The 14,951-nt window shown below is 40.7% G+C and overlaps 1 protein-coding gene across 1 annotated transcript in view; it reads right to left on the bottom strand.

Moving 5' to 3' along the window:
• Window positions 1-14,951, bottom strand: part of ITFG1 (integrin alpha FG-GAP repeat containing 1) — a 161,101-nt gene that overhangs the window by 73,985 nt on the left and 72,165 nt on the right. Inside the window, exon 10 of the mRNA XM_072422463.1 lies at window positions 12,848-13,011. Within this exon, the coding sequence (XP_072278564.1) occupies window positions 12,848-13,011 (164 nt within the window). The remainder of the gene's footprint in view (window positions 1-12,847; window positions 13,012-14,951) is intronic.

A 14,951-nucleotide genomic window follows, 5' to 3' on the forward strand; every position in this document is an offset into this window, starting at 1 on the left:
CCCACATACACTTATTACTTTATGCTAATCTGAAGCGCCAACATATTACACAGCGCTGTGTAAAAGTCATGACAATAGCTGTCCCTGAAAGAAGCTCACAATCTATGTCCCTACACATAATACAGTCTAGGGTCAATTTGGGGGGAAGCCAATTAACCTAAGTGCATGTTTGTGGAATGTGGGAGAAAACCGGAGTACCCGGAGGAAACCTGCAAACTCCATGCAGATAATGCTCTGGATGTGATTCGAACCTGGGACCCAGCACTGCAATGGCCAGATTGTTACCCTGTGAGCCACAGTGGTGCCTATAATGATATCTAGTTAAGCATGGTTTAGATACACCATATTGGGCTTTTGCTAGACTAGATTTTACTAGAACGACTGCAAATTGTGAGACCAAGGGCAGTACGGAAGTCTTCAGGCAATCCTCATGATCATGTCAGAGTGAAGAAATAGCTTGGTAATTTAAAAACATGCAAGTGATTATGATCACATATTACTTTGTGTATAAATCTTCGAAAGAACAGCTTTGTACTCCACTCAGGATAAAGCCGGGATATATGATCGAATACTACCTGATCGGTTAGGAATTATGTTCCATTACCTAATTTGGGCAAATTTGAGTATATGTGTTATATTCCATGTATCTCTTTTATACATGATTGATAAATATGCATATATCATGCAAAAAATAGAGGTAATTATCCATCCTATACCATCCTCCTGATCACTAGATAAACACATAAAAAAGGTTTGATAATTAGTTGTGTTTTTGTGATGTCCCTTACATTTTCTTTTGTATTCAGGGTTTATAGACTAAAAATACTTTACCGATACAACTTGCATTTTCTTGTATTTAGCAGTAAATACTTTTTTAAGAGTAAGCATTTAAGGGGCTATTTGTATAGGAAAGCAGTATTTCACACTATTTTAGCTTCACACTCTTCTCCGTATTTTGTATTTCGCTCATGCAGGCCATGTGGGCCCAGTATAATTGTACAGAATAGATTCAATGATGTCAGGGAAACCACCCATCTGGAGACTGCATTACCATTAAAGGCATACTCTCTAGCAAACATCCATACTATTCTAACAACTGTACTTTTAGACTAGAAAATCTTTGATTTGACTAACCAGTTCATTCTCTAATTTTTATTTTTTTTGATCAAATCTCGCGTAACGTGATTCACTAATCAAAAACCCTGTGCTCGGGAAAAAAGTGTAAGTGCAAAAACACCACACAAAAAACATGCACTGGGGTACTATTGTGATCCCTTCTCCAAAGAGGAAGGGCCACCCATTTTCCCCACACCCCCCGAAGCAAGGCTCCTGACAAGGGCTAGGTACTAAGGCCACCCAGCCGAAGCTGGAGTGGACCTACTAGCCCGTCTGGCCAAAGACAGACGGGGTCCTTTTCTCTATGGGACTGCATAGGCAGTCCCAACAGATAGTAACCTGGGAGCTCTCCCGAAGAGAGACTCCCAGTAAGGGAGAGTACCTGACCGTAAGGCCAAAGTACTCCCCATGACTTCAGGGCTAGCCCATAAGGGAATAGCACCCCCCATCAAAAGTGGCACATGAATACCATACCAGTGACAGTGACTTACAAAAAAATACATTAAAAAAAAGGGGTGAGTGCATAACACACTGGGCAAGAGTGAAAAATTGCCCATCTGCACTAGCCGCAGTTAATGCAGAATGAAAGTGATGTGCTAAATCAGCAACGTGACGTGCCTGTGTACCTCTAGTTCCCCACTCCAGGGGGACGACACTCAGCAAGATTCGGCCCGCTCTCAAGACCTGATAGCCAGATACAGAATAGAGAATGATAATGATACCGGAAACATTCCATTATATGTGGACAGGCTGGTCATATAAATCCAGGCATGAAATTAAATGATGTTTAATTTCTTGGGAGTCCCAAAGCAAATGACACATGATGTTTATTTCTAAAGCAAAGCTTGATGAAGGCTCGATTTTGAGTTACAGAAACAAGTTGGGTAAATATTTTGATATCTCTTATATGAACAGTCCCCAATATTTTGGGACTTTAGAATTCTGCTGTTCTTACCTCTTCATGCAGTTCCAGTCCTTAGGAACAAATCAAAATGTCAACCCAATCCCAAAACACTGTGCACCACTATTTCCATACCATTTGTGTGAAAAAAGACCACCTAGGGGATCCAGTAGCATCTATTCTTCCCTTAAGCACAAATATACTGAAAAGTTTTGGCTACAGACACACTTTAAATCTTTATTTTTTTCCTCAGTTTCTTTCAAGTGTGAAGTAATGGATCCCATCTGCACATAGCCATTACACATCACATCCTGCTTTTCATCCCGAACCAAGAGAGGCTCTTCAATTAAGGCTCATTACACAGCTGTGGGTAATTATAATTGTACAGAGAGGACAGTGGGCGATTGTGAAAAGAGAAGTTTATCTCCGAGAGGGGATCAGGTATTTCTCCAGTATGTCATTATTCTACTATAATACTGTCTCAAACTTGTATGGTTCAGTGCCGTTCCTCTGCAGTCTATGGACTGTAAAATGCATATTACTATTTTTCTTTTTAATTGGATTACAAATCTGAATGTGTTCAAGAGTACATTTGTCAGTTATACTATTTTGAAGAAATAGAAACAACATCGTTAGGAATTAAGCCCTGCACAGATATTCAATGGACGTCAGATTCTTGAGGCTGGAATTGATGTTTTGTAATCGTTTGCAATGACAATTAGGAAAAGGAGGGCTGTACATTCAGCTCCATTCTGCTCTATGAAATGGGGAGGATGAGTGCAGTGGTCTCCCCAGCCCCTTTTAGTTGGGTGCGCCACACGGCACTTTTTAGTAACCACCTGGCTGTATCTGGGTGGTTATTGAAGAATTGTAGCACGATACAGGGGCCACCACCCACTTTTTGAACCTGGGACCTAGCGCTGCAAAGGCCAGGCTACTAACCTCTGAACCACCAATGCGCCCAATGTCACTGTTACCGGTGTCCTTAATGGAAGATTTCCAATATGCTCCTTATAGTTGTTTCTCCAGGCTGTTATTTGAGCAATCTAATAATTTTTTTAGCCCAGTTTTAGTCTTATCTCAGGCTAGCTAGCATATTCAGTTTGGATTTCATATAAAAATGGGGAGACCTATTTTCCAAAACGTGTTGCATTTGACCCAACTATATGATTGTCTGTGCCAAGCACTCCTAACCTCACACCCAACGTGCGGGTAAATATTGGTTTCAAATCATTACTTGGAAGGAGCTCTACATATGTGGGCACCAGCCCATGGATGTCATTATAATATAGCACTCATTATAGCAAGTTATACCATTATATATATATATATATATATATATATATATATATATATATATTTTGTAACCTAGGAGGAATTGTTTTATGCAGACTTGTAAAGTTACCAGCTCCAATTTAATATCTACATCCTGTTTTCTTCTTTTCATGGTTCTGCTGATCACTATATTGGTGGTAGAAGTAATTGTTGTGGCACAGAGGACACAATAGGTATGTATAGAGCCAGCACCATTCGCATTGCCCGCTGTGTCAGAGAACTGATTTGTCATTTACAATGAAACGTTCTACAGCTCTCAATGAACACATATACCAGATGTTTTTGGAATGTGGGAGTAAACCAGAGTACCCAGGAGGAAACCCACGCAAGAACCACGGGGAAAACCTGCAAACTCAATGCAGATAGTGTCCTGGTCGAGATTCGAACCAGCACTGCAAATGCCAGAGTGCTAACCATTGAGTCACTGTGCTGCCCCTATCCCAATTTCTAAAACTTATCCCGGACACCAGTTAAACCCCTAATTCTAAGCCTAAAGCATAAATCTCATTTATACATCATGTCAGGTAGCCGATTCAAGGAGGAGAATCAGTTCAGTAGACTAGCCTGTAGCTTAACCAGTGCTGTAAAAAGGCTTTTGCTAGCTGTCTAAAAAGGATATGTGAAGTGAACAACCAGCTGAACATGTAAGAAACCTTGATTTAGAGCAAACCGATTGATCAGTAAATACAAATGTGATATGCTTTTCCAGGTACAAAGGAGGTTTTACTTATAACATGAGAAGAATTTCCTTTATTATCTGGCACCTTGTAAACAGAGGGGAATCCGTGAGAAGGATATAGATTGCTCCGGTATTATTTATGGAACAATGTGAGGCGTGCGGGCTCTTGTGCAGAGAGAGCAGATAAAACCCTCATTTGGATGTTTGATGTTGAACGCACAATAACAAACTTGTGAGCAGTGCTGATTAGTCAATTACATACAAAATTATCCCCAAACTCATCATTTATTTAACAAAGTAAATGATATTTCTTTATACACAAAGACTTAAATGAGATTTGTAAGGATAGGAATATGGGAGCTGGCAGGTCTTTGCTTTGAAAGGTGCAAGCGTCAAGGCTGTCATCCGTTACTATCAATCTGAATGTAAAGCCGTATAATGCCGCCAGTTTAGGTACAAACTGCAGGAATTCCTTTTGGATTGTATTTAATATGTTAAATAAGACTTAAAATTTATATTACATTTTGAATACTTTTTTTTTATTTACCACTTGCAGAAAGCAGTTGGCGATCTCTGAAGGTTGAATTTGGAGCTCAGACGAAGAAGATCAGACATGATAGAAGTAAATGATTCTAACCACCCTTCTTCTCGATTACAGAAGAGTTATCAGACAGTTATATTTTTAAAGTTAAGGGGACCCATACACTTTCTTATAAGATCACACAAGCACCTAAAGTGTTTTGAGTATGTTTTACACATGTAAGTGTAGATGTCTTGCATAGACTTTGAAAAACTGACTCAGGGCCACTATATTGGGTGTAACCCCAAGTGACTTGGAGCGATCACTAAAGTGACACTCTATACCAGTATTTATCAACCAAGGTCCTGTGGAACTCTAGGCTTCTTCCAGAGGTTCCTAGGTGTTTCATGAGCAATGAGCAATGAGCAATTTGTGGCTCTCAGGTCAGTCTAACTGACACAATGATCTTTTTGGCTATTTGTAAGGGTGGTAATCTTCGCAATACCCAGCAATGTAGGAAGCATTCTTCCCATTGACCACAATGCTAATATACTGTGAACTGTGGATATAGTCACTATAGCTGGGGTTCCCTGAAGACCTGAAAGTTATTTCAAGGGTTCCCCCATGTTACACTAAGGGCTCGTATAGATTGGTATTGTAATGCAGGTCATCAGATTCTCATTTACTTCAATAGTGCAGAATGGATGATATTTCTAAGGCTGAGAATGACCATTTCTTTATTCCCTTATGCCCTAGTAAGCTTTCATTACAGGAAACACAGACTTTTGCATTGAAATACATGTGTTTTGATGTGTTAAAAAGGTTGGGAGGCTGCTATACCAACCTTTCTAAAACTTTTTACATTAAAAAAAAACTTTTTTAACTAAAAAAAAACTTTCAGGTCTTAGGGAAGCCCTTATATAAATACTATATCCACAGCTCACAGTTTATTAGCTTAGTGGTCAGTGAGAACAATTCCTCTTACATTGCTGGCCATTGGGAAGAATGTCATCCTTACAGATAGCCAAAAAGATCACTGGTGTTAGTAAAACTAGAAGACACAGAATACCACATGGCCCAAGAAACTTTTAGCAACCTCTGGAGGATCCCTAAGGTTCCACGGATCCCTTGTTGGGAAAAACTGCTCCATACTATTTCTACCCCAGCCCTTGTGCTTTTACCTTCAATCTATTAACGTGACCGAGTCTCTTTAAAGTACAAATGAATAATACCTGTGTGATATTTGTTAAACAATTTCAGTGGCAAAACATTTCCATTGTAATCATGAAGGAACACTAAAAAGAAAAAAAAAATTCCAACGCATACACACACGTTCCTCCGGCGAGAAATAAATATCAATTAGCATTCAGCAGAAAGCCAGCATGCAGCGGTTAACAGAGAGACCTACGCATTTCCTTAAGGTGTGGAAATTTAAAGCAAAATAGCTGGACGCAGTAAGAGGTCCTTTCTAGGTGCCCTAAATGCTGTTGTAACATTTCCTAAATGTTCCCCCGGCTGTGCTACGTTTCCTATGTGTGCTACAGCGACCACTCGACTCTATTTGAGATGTGAAAGAAACAGTAGGTGCTAGAGATGAAAAACACAGCAGGAGCAGAGATCTTACTTTCAAACCGTAACTAAAGCCTGGTTGTTTTCTCTCTGACCACCATGACGCAGGTCAGTGTTTGCGCGATGACTGTATTGCCAAAGTATTTATTAGTCCTGTAAGGTATCGAAAAACACAGGCTCTTAGAATCCAATGCTGTGGAAATGGTTATTTGCAAGCCTTTGCCCTTGCTGGTCTCTGCAGACAAGAAAACAGGTAGGAAAATATGAAGTGCATTTCTTTGTGATATTGCTCTATTCAACCAATAACATCAGGATTCCTGTAAAGGCGAAGATCCTGGAATTGTATTTATAAAAGGAACAAAGCTTTTAAAAAGTAAACCTGGCCTAACCCAGCCTAACTGTCTTATGGGCCAGTGCTGAAGTGACTGGGGCAGGTCTTTAAAATGGACCATCCAGTCAAATGGAAGGCCATTTACACTCTCTGGGCTCCTTTCCCACATTAACCACTCTTAGCAGATGAAAAATATACCTAAAAAAGTATATTTTTCCTTATCTCCATAAAATAAAGACGGGGGGGGGGGGGGGGGGATTCTAAAGTCCATATAAATGTACACTGGGCAGGGTTGTGGTTTTACATAGTTACAAAGTCAGGTTTTAAATTTCCCGCCAGGCCACGCCTCCCCAGCGTACCCACGCTATATGCATCATATTAATAAAGCTGAGGATTTGATGCAGAAGCCAGCTGGGGATCACCGAGGACGCCGCTGGATCGTGGGGAGCAGGTAGGATTTTTTTTTTCCTACCCCGAGTGTGGCTCGGGGTTACTGCTTTTGGTACATAAAATTCACCCCGAGCCACACTTGGGAATACGGCCAAGGCAGTTAAAGCTTTAATACCTAGTTATAATATTTGCTTCTAAAAATCATCCAGCTTTTTCTTAAAGCAATCTATAGTAGTTGCTGAAACTACTTCCTGAGAGGGCCGATTCCATATTTTCACAGTTCTTACAGTGAAGAAACCCTTCCTTATCCGGAGCTTATACTTCTTTTTTTCCCAGACGCAAAGAGTGCCCTCTTGTTCTTTGTAATGACCTTCAAGTGAATAGTTGGGAAGAGAGTTCTCTATTTGGACCATTTATATATTTATACAGGGTGATCATATCCCCCCTTATACGTCTCTTCTTAAGGGAGAATAGATTCAGTTCAGCTAATCTCTCCTCCTAGCTGAGCTCCTCCTTTCCTTTTATTAGTTTAGTTGCCCTTCTCTGCACTCTTTCCAAATCCACAAAGTCCTTTTTGTGAACTGGTGCCCAAAACTGGACTGCATATTCCAGATGTGGTCTGACCAATGCTTTGTAGAGGGGCAGGATTATGTCTCCATCTCTGCAGGCTATTCCTTTTCCTCGGTTTTAACACACTTCCTATCACCAGATGACACTGCTTCTTCTGTTTTAAGCCAAAGGCAATTCCGTACTTGCGCTTTTCCAAAAAAAATTAGGAAGTTTTCTCTTGTTATTCATCAAGGGCCCTTTTTGGAACCAGCAATGACTTTTTTCTGTGCGCCTGTCGCCCCTCCAAAAAAGAGGTGGGAAGCAAGAGGCATAACAAAGAATAATGGTTTTATTATATTGCGCTGCAAATTGGCTGTGACAAAGATACCTAAAAAGGGAAATATTTGGAACTATACTTCCATTACCCTTGGCCTTGTGTATCGTTGAACTCAATGTCCTTCTGGGAAGACACCCATGGAACATAGCATGAGAAATTTTTTGACAAGGCACTCTAGTAAGCCAATCTCAACCAGGGATCCTCCAGAGGCCTCATGAGCTGCAGCTGACTGACCACCCATCTGATGACGACTGGTTAGCTCCAGGTTCATTACCACTTGGCAGAATGAGCTGCATGAGACGCGTGAGCTTTTTAGCTGTCAGTTAAGGTGACTTTCAGACTGTTTTAAGGGTCCCTCCCTGGGGTAAAGAGGTGGGAAAATCTGCACCTGTCTATAGCAAGAGGGTGATCCTGCAAAGTTTTGGCTACTCTGCAATCTTAAAGAAACCTCTCAGCGGTGACATAATGCTTACCTAAGTACCGTGGGTGGGAAATAGGAGATTTGAGGAGTGGAGAGTGGATCTATTCTGTCAACGACTTCTTATAAGTCAATTTTGTGTTACAGAGGGGTTCTCCAGCACTTATTTTCTGAATTGTATTGTTTTTGTGCCAAACAGCAAATGCTGCTTATAAAGCTTTGTACTGAAGCACTCCGGTTTTTTATTTATGCCAATGCTGAGTTAGACAATGTTTTAAAAGCTTTTTTTTTTTTTGCTTTTGGGCTAAATTATACCTCTTTTACCAAAAGCTTCCTGGGCCATACTTTAGGAGGTAATGTGTTCCAAAATAGCCACAGCCTGGATAACCAGCTCTTAGCTATGGAACTTCATGGTTTGCTTTAATGAGAACCTCCACAACACACTTTTCTAAATCACAACTTCCACCTTTTATTGTTGCCTTACGAATCTACCTTGGGAGTCGGTTTCTCTGCCTAACAAATTTCTTTTCAGCTTACAAACTTTCTTGTACGCTGCTTGTGTGCAGTAAATGTGGATATGAAGTCGGTGGCCCTGCAGTTACAGAACACTGTGCCACAGCCAGATAAATGCTGGCAGTGGTGATAGTGGATGGGCCTGCAAAGGAAAAATGTGACTTATGACAACCACATGACTGGGGGCCTGTAAGCCGCAGCCCTCCATGGGATAGGTAGTGGGACCATGGTGTTGCATTTTGTTTGTTCACATCATCCTAAAGGGCTGTGAGCTTTACTCACCACAGCTAACAGCCATCAGGATGAACATTTCTGCACACGGTATTTGCTCTGTCAACAGAAATTGAGATGCAGACAATGCTTAATTACATAATGGGCTGGAGAGGACATCAGTACGGGATGGGAAGCACTCATGTTTTGAATCCTAATAAAATTCCATTGCCTTGCATTTTGCTTAAATAGCCAAGATTGATTAACCAAAGCAGAGAATAGACGATAGTAAAAAAGGCAGATTGCCCTATACATAGAAGTATAAGATCATGGTAAAATGTGGTGCTAAGATTTTGCCTTGAAAGTATATTCAACCCAACAAGAACTAATAGTTCTATTCTGCAAAAAAAAAAAAAAAAAAAAACAGCAAATTTCTGTATTCCTTTGCGGCTGTGTGTTCTGAAGTCCATATAAACCTAAACAGCAGGGCTGTGGTCTCAACACACTTAGTGTCACGGGATTACGCTGCTTCCTAATAAATGCCATACAGGGAGTGTTGTCACCATAGGACAGCAAATTTATTACTAGCAGAATCACGAAAAAAATATGTGTGTGTGTGTGTGTGTGTGTGTGTGTCATTTGTTCTTGGGTTTAGCTACACTTTTTTATCTTGCATTTGTGAGTAATAACTTCTGTTTTAAGCCAAAAGAAATGCCGTACTTGTGCTTTGCCAAATAAAATTGGGAAGATTTCTCTTGTTATTCATCAAGGGCCCCTTCTGGTGCCAACGATGACTTTGTTCCGAGCGCCTGTCAGCCCCCAAAAAAAGAGGTGGGAAGCAAGAGGCATAACAAACAATAATGGTTTTATTATATTGCGCTGCAAATTGTCTGTGACATTTTGATGAAATAATTACAGGGGAGGCACAATTGGCTGGCAGAACCCATTCCGCAGTGCCAGCCCTGAGAAGAGGAGAAGTAATTACAGCTTGTGAAGGAATTCTTGAAGACAGGCAGGCGGTTCTAGGCTTACGTTCTCGCATAAATCCCTCAAGTATGAAAACACAGATGAAAATACTAAATGAGAAGTGGGTTAATTGGAGCCAAATGGGCACACGGAGGACAGGCAGTGCTAATCTAGTTGTGCTGAGATACTATCGCTTATTAGAACATTAAATAGGCACTGCAGAGGTCCAGGGCTACCCGGTATCACGGAGTTACCTGTTTGGCCGAGACCTGGAACTGGGCATTTCCAAAATTATTCCAATACACAAAAATCCCAATATAGGAACAAGATGGGGCTGATTTATTAAAGCTCTCCAAGGGCTGAAAAGAATACACTTCATCAGTAAAACTGGATGGTCCTGCAAATTCTGGAATAGATCTGGTGGTCCAGGATTGACAACAATTGCTGAGAAATAGCAAATGATTTTAGGAAATCCGCTCCAGGTTTGCTGGATCATCCAGCTTCACTGATGAAAGTGTATCTTCTCCAGCCTTGGAGAGCTTTAATAAATCAAGCCCACTGATAGAGAATCAAGTAGAATAAAAAAGAGTCAAGCCCATCAGTCTTTATTGTTCAATTACAGACTGGGAAAGGGAAAAGGCCTGTTGGTGTTATTTTGCTGCAGCAGAGAAAAGTTTTCTGCCCTGCCAGACAAGGCTATGGATAAACTTAGAGCTTGATGGACGAAATACAAATCTTTTGGCAGACAGGCCTTCCATATATACATATTTCATCTCAATACATTTGTTTGTCTGATTTTGGCTTTACCTCTTCTTCACTAACTAGCAGAATTGAATTCTGGACAATCGTGCACTTACATACTCTTCTCAAGACAGTCCCAGGCCCCAGTCATTAGCTATTTCTCAGACCTCATTTGAATTGTTCTTTATCCCCCCACCTCCGTCTTTCAGTAAATGTATTTCTGTTTCTGCTTTCCATTAGATTAGTCACATCAATGAAAAGAAAACACGTCTCTTCCAGTTTGCAAGCTGTAAACAATTCAGCCACACAAGTGACTGGAAGTAAATCAAATCTATTGAGACAAACATCAGGAGAACAACAAACTTCATGAGATGTCAGATGTGACACAATGACAGAGATAGAATAATCAGCATCAAGAAAAAAAAATACCACCAAACAACAAATACATCTGAATGGTAATGAGCTGGCACCCACACATATTCTGCAGCACTGGCTGTTAGTAAATATGGACAATAGAACAGTGCCATTGGGGAAAAAATAAAAACAGAATGTAGTACAACAGCAAAAAGTATTATTAAAATATGAACAATATACATATAGTCTGTAATGTAAACTGTACAAGCACACACATATAAAAAAACCCCTGTGCCTGAGCTGGGACCCTTTGGTAATTATTGTGTGGTCCTTTGATTGTATCAGAAAGTAAAATTTGTAAAAGGACTGTAATAGCAGGGATCACAAAAGTTTCATGGTTCAGTCATTTGTAAAAATGTATCCAATACCTAACTACACCAGTAGCATTTTTAGTCTATAACCATCTTCAATAGGACGTCCACAGTTACCGGCAGTCTCCCGTAGGATGTCCACTGTCACCCACAGTCACCCATAGGATCCCTTTGGATGTCCCCATTCATAGAAAGTCTCCCGTAGGACACCCACAGTCAATGAAAGTTACCTGTTGGACACCCGCAGTCACTGACAGTCACCCGTTAGACGTCCACAGTCACCGACAGTCGCCTATTGGTCATCCACAGTCACCGTCAGTCGCCCGTACGATATCCACAGTTGCCTAAAGTCGCCCGTGGGACGTCCACAGTCGCCCGTAGGACGTCCAAAGTCAACTACCGTCTCCCATTGAGCGTCCACAGTCAAAGGTCGTCTTCAGTTGGACGTCCACAGTCAACGACCGTGTCCCTTGGGACGTCCACAGTCAACGGCCGTCTCCCTTGGGACGTCCACAGTCAACGGCCGTCTCCCTTGGGACGTCCACAGTCAACGGCCGTCTCCCTTGGGACGTCCATAGCCAACGGCCGTCTCCCTTGGGACGTCCACAGCCAACGACCGTCAGTCCTAGGACGTCCACAGTCACCGACCGTCAGTCTTAGGACGTCCACAGTCATCGACCATCTCCCCTAGGATGTCCACAGTCACCGACAGTCTCTTTAAAGTTGCCTATTGCAGATAATAGATCAGTTCAACTGTTTTGTTACTATATTTTCATGTTTTTCTGTTTCAAAAATCATTTGTGCCTTTGAGCTTGGCAGAAAATGTGCCACTTCCCTATTACAGCCACCTCTCTCCTTGCTGGTCATAGCCCTCATTTCTTTAAGGAGTGTCTAATGTCTGTCTGTGCTGTCCCAGGCCTTTCACCCAGGTCTTCACCTAAATACTTAACCTTTCATTTAGTATGAGTGAAGAGAAATACCCAGTGTCAACTATGTGATAGCTCTGAATCTGCTGACATGACGGCACACAGAGGCACCCTCAGGGCTTTTGGTTGTCCACACAAGGAAGAAACATAAATACCATGCGTAAAATATATATAATGTGTATACAATCTTAAAGTAATATTTATGCTGAATAAAATGCCTGGCAACAGGGTCTCGTTAAGGTCGATGTACAACCATGCATGTAAACTGAGCAGAGAGAAATTTGCAATTATCTAGACCTCTCGATAAAGGTTATATTAAGTCCTTTTATATATTTTTAAAAGTAGATTATTAACTTGCCATGAAAAGTTAACCTGACATTTTTAAGTCAAGCCAAAAGAAGTCTGGATTACACAGAAGTCTAGAAACATAGCAATGTAGTTATGCACCAATCACACTCATGTCTGACGGTGAATTTGTAAAAAAAATTATAGTGTAGAAGCATACGCTCTTAGAAGATGAGGACACAAAAAGCCTTTGAAGGTCCAAAACTCTCCCCCCACTAATCAAAAACTAAAGTACAATAATAATAAAAGCATCACATTATGTGAAAAGGTACAAACCTTCCTGATGTATTGTGCAAAATAGCCAGTGCATCTGGGTAACCGTCTATGTTATAATCTCCGATATGAAGGGTGATGGGAAACGACTGGGTAAGAGAAGAGGTTTGAGGTATAAAAGCCCATCGTGTGTTTCCATTGGTGAAATTCTGCAACACTGGAACCCACTAAAAGGAAGAGCACAAGAAAATTGTTAGGTTGAAACTTTCAATACAATCTTTAAAATGTATCAAAATGACAAACCTTTTCCATATTTAGATATATTTCTATATTTAGAGTGATGAAAATTTGAAGTAAATGAACAAGTGCATTTTTTTTTTTAAACTGACTGATGTAACCATGAAAATTTAAGACACAAAATTAGATCATTAACACATACATATCACAAAAAAACAATTCTTCCAACAAAGGAAGAAAAGGGGGTAAATAACAATAGTGATCTCTGTGACGGACGCCCTCTCAGCCCACACCCCTGCTCATAGACTTTCCAGCACGCTCAGCAACAATCCATGCACCAGAAGGGTAAGGAGGGCCGTAACGGGGCGAGGTTAGCCAATCTGTTACCTCTTGCCAAACACACCATCACAGGTAGACTGCCACCACGTGCTTAGACGGAAGCACGCACCATTATCCTTGACAACCGCAGTTATGATTCTGTTTCTTTAATACTGTCTGTGTCACTCGCGGCCACGCCAAACAGGGATGTCACGGCAATCACAATGTTTATAGTAGCATTTTCAGCAAGTTACATTATTTCTACTTAGAGCATTCAGAGATTCAGCTTACACTTTTTATAGGGTTTAATAAGTAAAAACATACCAAAACACAGTGCATAAACAAATACAGAAAAATAAAGACTAATCACAGAATTATAACAGAACTATAGCAGAACAATAGCAACAGGGTAAAATAAAAGGGAATACCTGTGAAATTATACTTAAGTAGAGTAGCTTTGCCTTGGTCCAGGTTGCTGTATAATGTCCAAGTTATTAGTTATAGTCACTGGGCTCCCTGTAGTGCTCAGTGTGTCAGTACCATTGTCCTCAGCAATACAATGTCCAAGTTATTAGTTATAGTCACTGGGCTCCCTGTAGTGCTCAATGTGTCAGTGCCATTGTTCTCAGCAATAAAATGGTATCAGAGAGCTCCCTCTGTTAGGCTTACATGGCTTTTCTATGCCGTCAACAGAGGTGAGACTAAAGGGACAATACAATGACAGCAGGGTGGGGGCTATCTGAGATGTCCACAATCTCCCTAGCCCTTTTTACCCAGGTGCACCACCCAGCACTTTTCAGTGACCACCAGGCTGTTTTTGGATGGTTACTAAAAGATGGTTCACAATACAGTGGATCGCCGCGACCTACAGCTTCTCTCAACAAAGCTTATAAACTTTTCTGGGGAAAATATTGAACAAGTATTTATATACAAATGCAATTGCCTATAATAGACAGTGCTTTAGCAAAATAAATGTAATTCAGTTACATTACCCAACCTTGTATATAACACAGACAACATGCGCAACAACTGTCTCTATGCAAACAATCGCACAAGAGAGAAAAGGTGTCCTCATTAAGTACTATTATGTCCTGCTATTGAAAAAGCACTTCTCTGACTCAAGCAGTCACAAAGTGGTCTAAAATAAACATTATCTTTGATGCTATGCACATTCTTTTTACAGCTCCATCTCAGCATGACATCACATATACAGTTAGGTTCATAAATATTTGGACAGAGACATCTTTTTTCTAATTTTGGTTCTATACATTATCAGAATTAATTTTAAATGAAACAACCAAGATGCAGTTGAACTGCAGGCTTTCAGCTTTAGATCAGTGGGTTGAACAAAAAGATTGCATGAAAATGTATGAAGGATTTTACACAATCACTTCATTTCAGGGGCTCAAAAGTAATTGGACAAATTGACTCAAAGGCTATTTTATGGGCTGGTGTGGGCAATTCCTTTGGTATGGTATTATCAATTAAGCAGATATTAAGCAGTGCTTGTATGTGGAAGATTTTGTTGTGAACAGACAACATGCGGTCAAAGGAGCTCTACATGCAGGTGAAACAAGTCATCCGTGAACTGCAAAAAAAGAAACAACTCATC

Source organism: Pyxicephalus adspersus, chromosome 9 (genome assembly GCF_032062135.1).
Source record: "Pyxicephalus adspersus chromosome 9, UCB_Pads_2.0, whole genome shotgun sequence".
NCBI classification, from domain to species: Eukaryota; Metazoa; Chordata; class Amphibia; order Anura; family Pyxicephalidae; genus Pyxicephalus; species Pyxicephalus adspersus.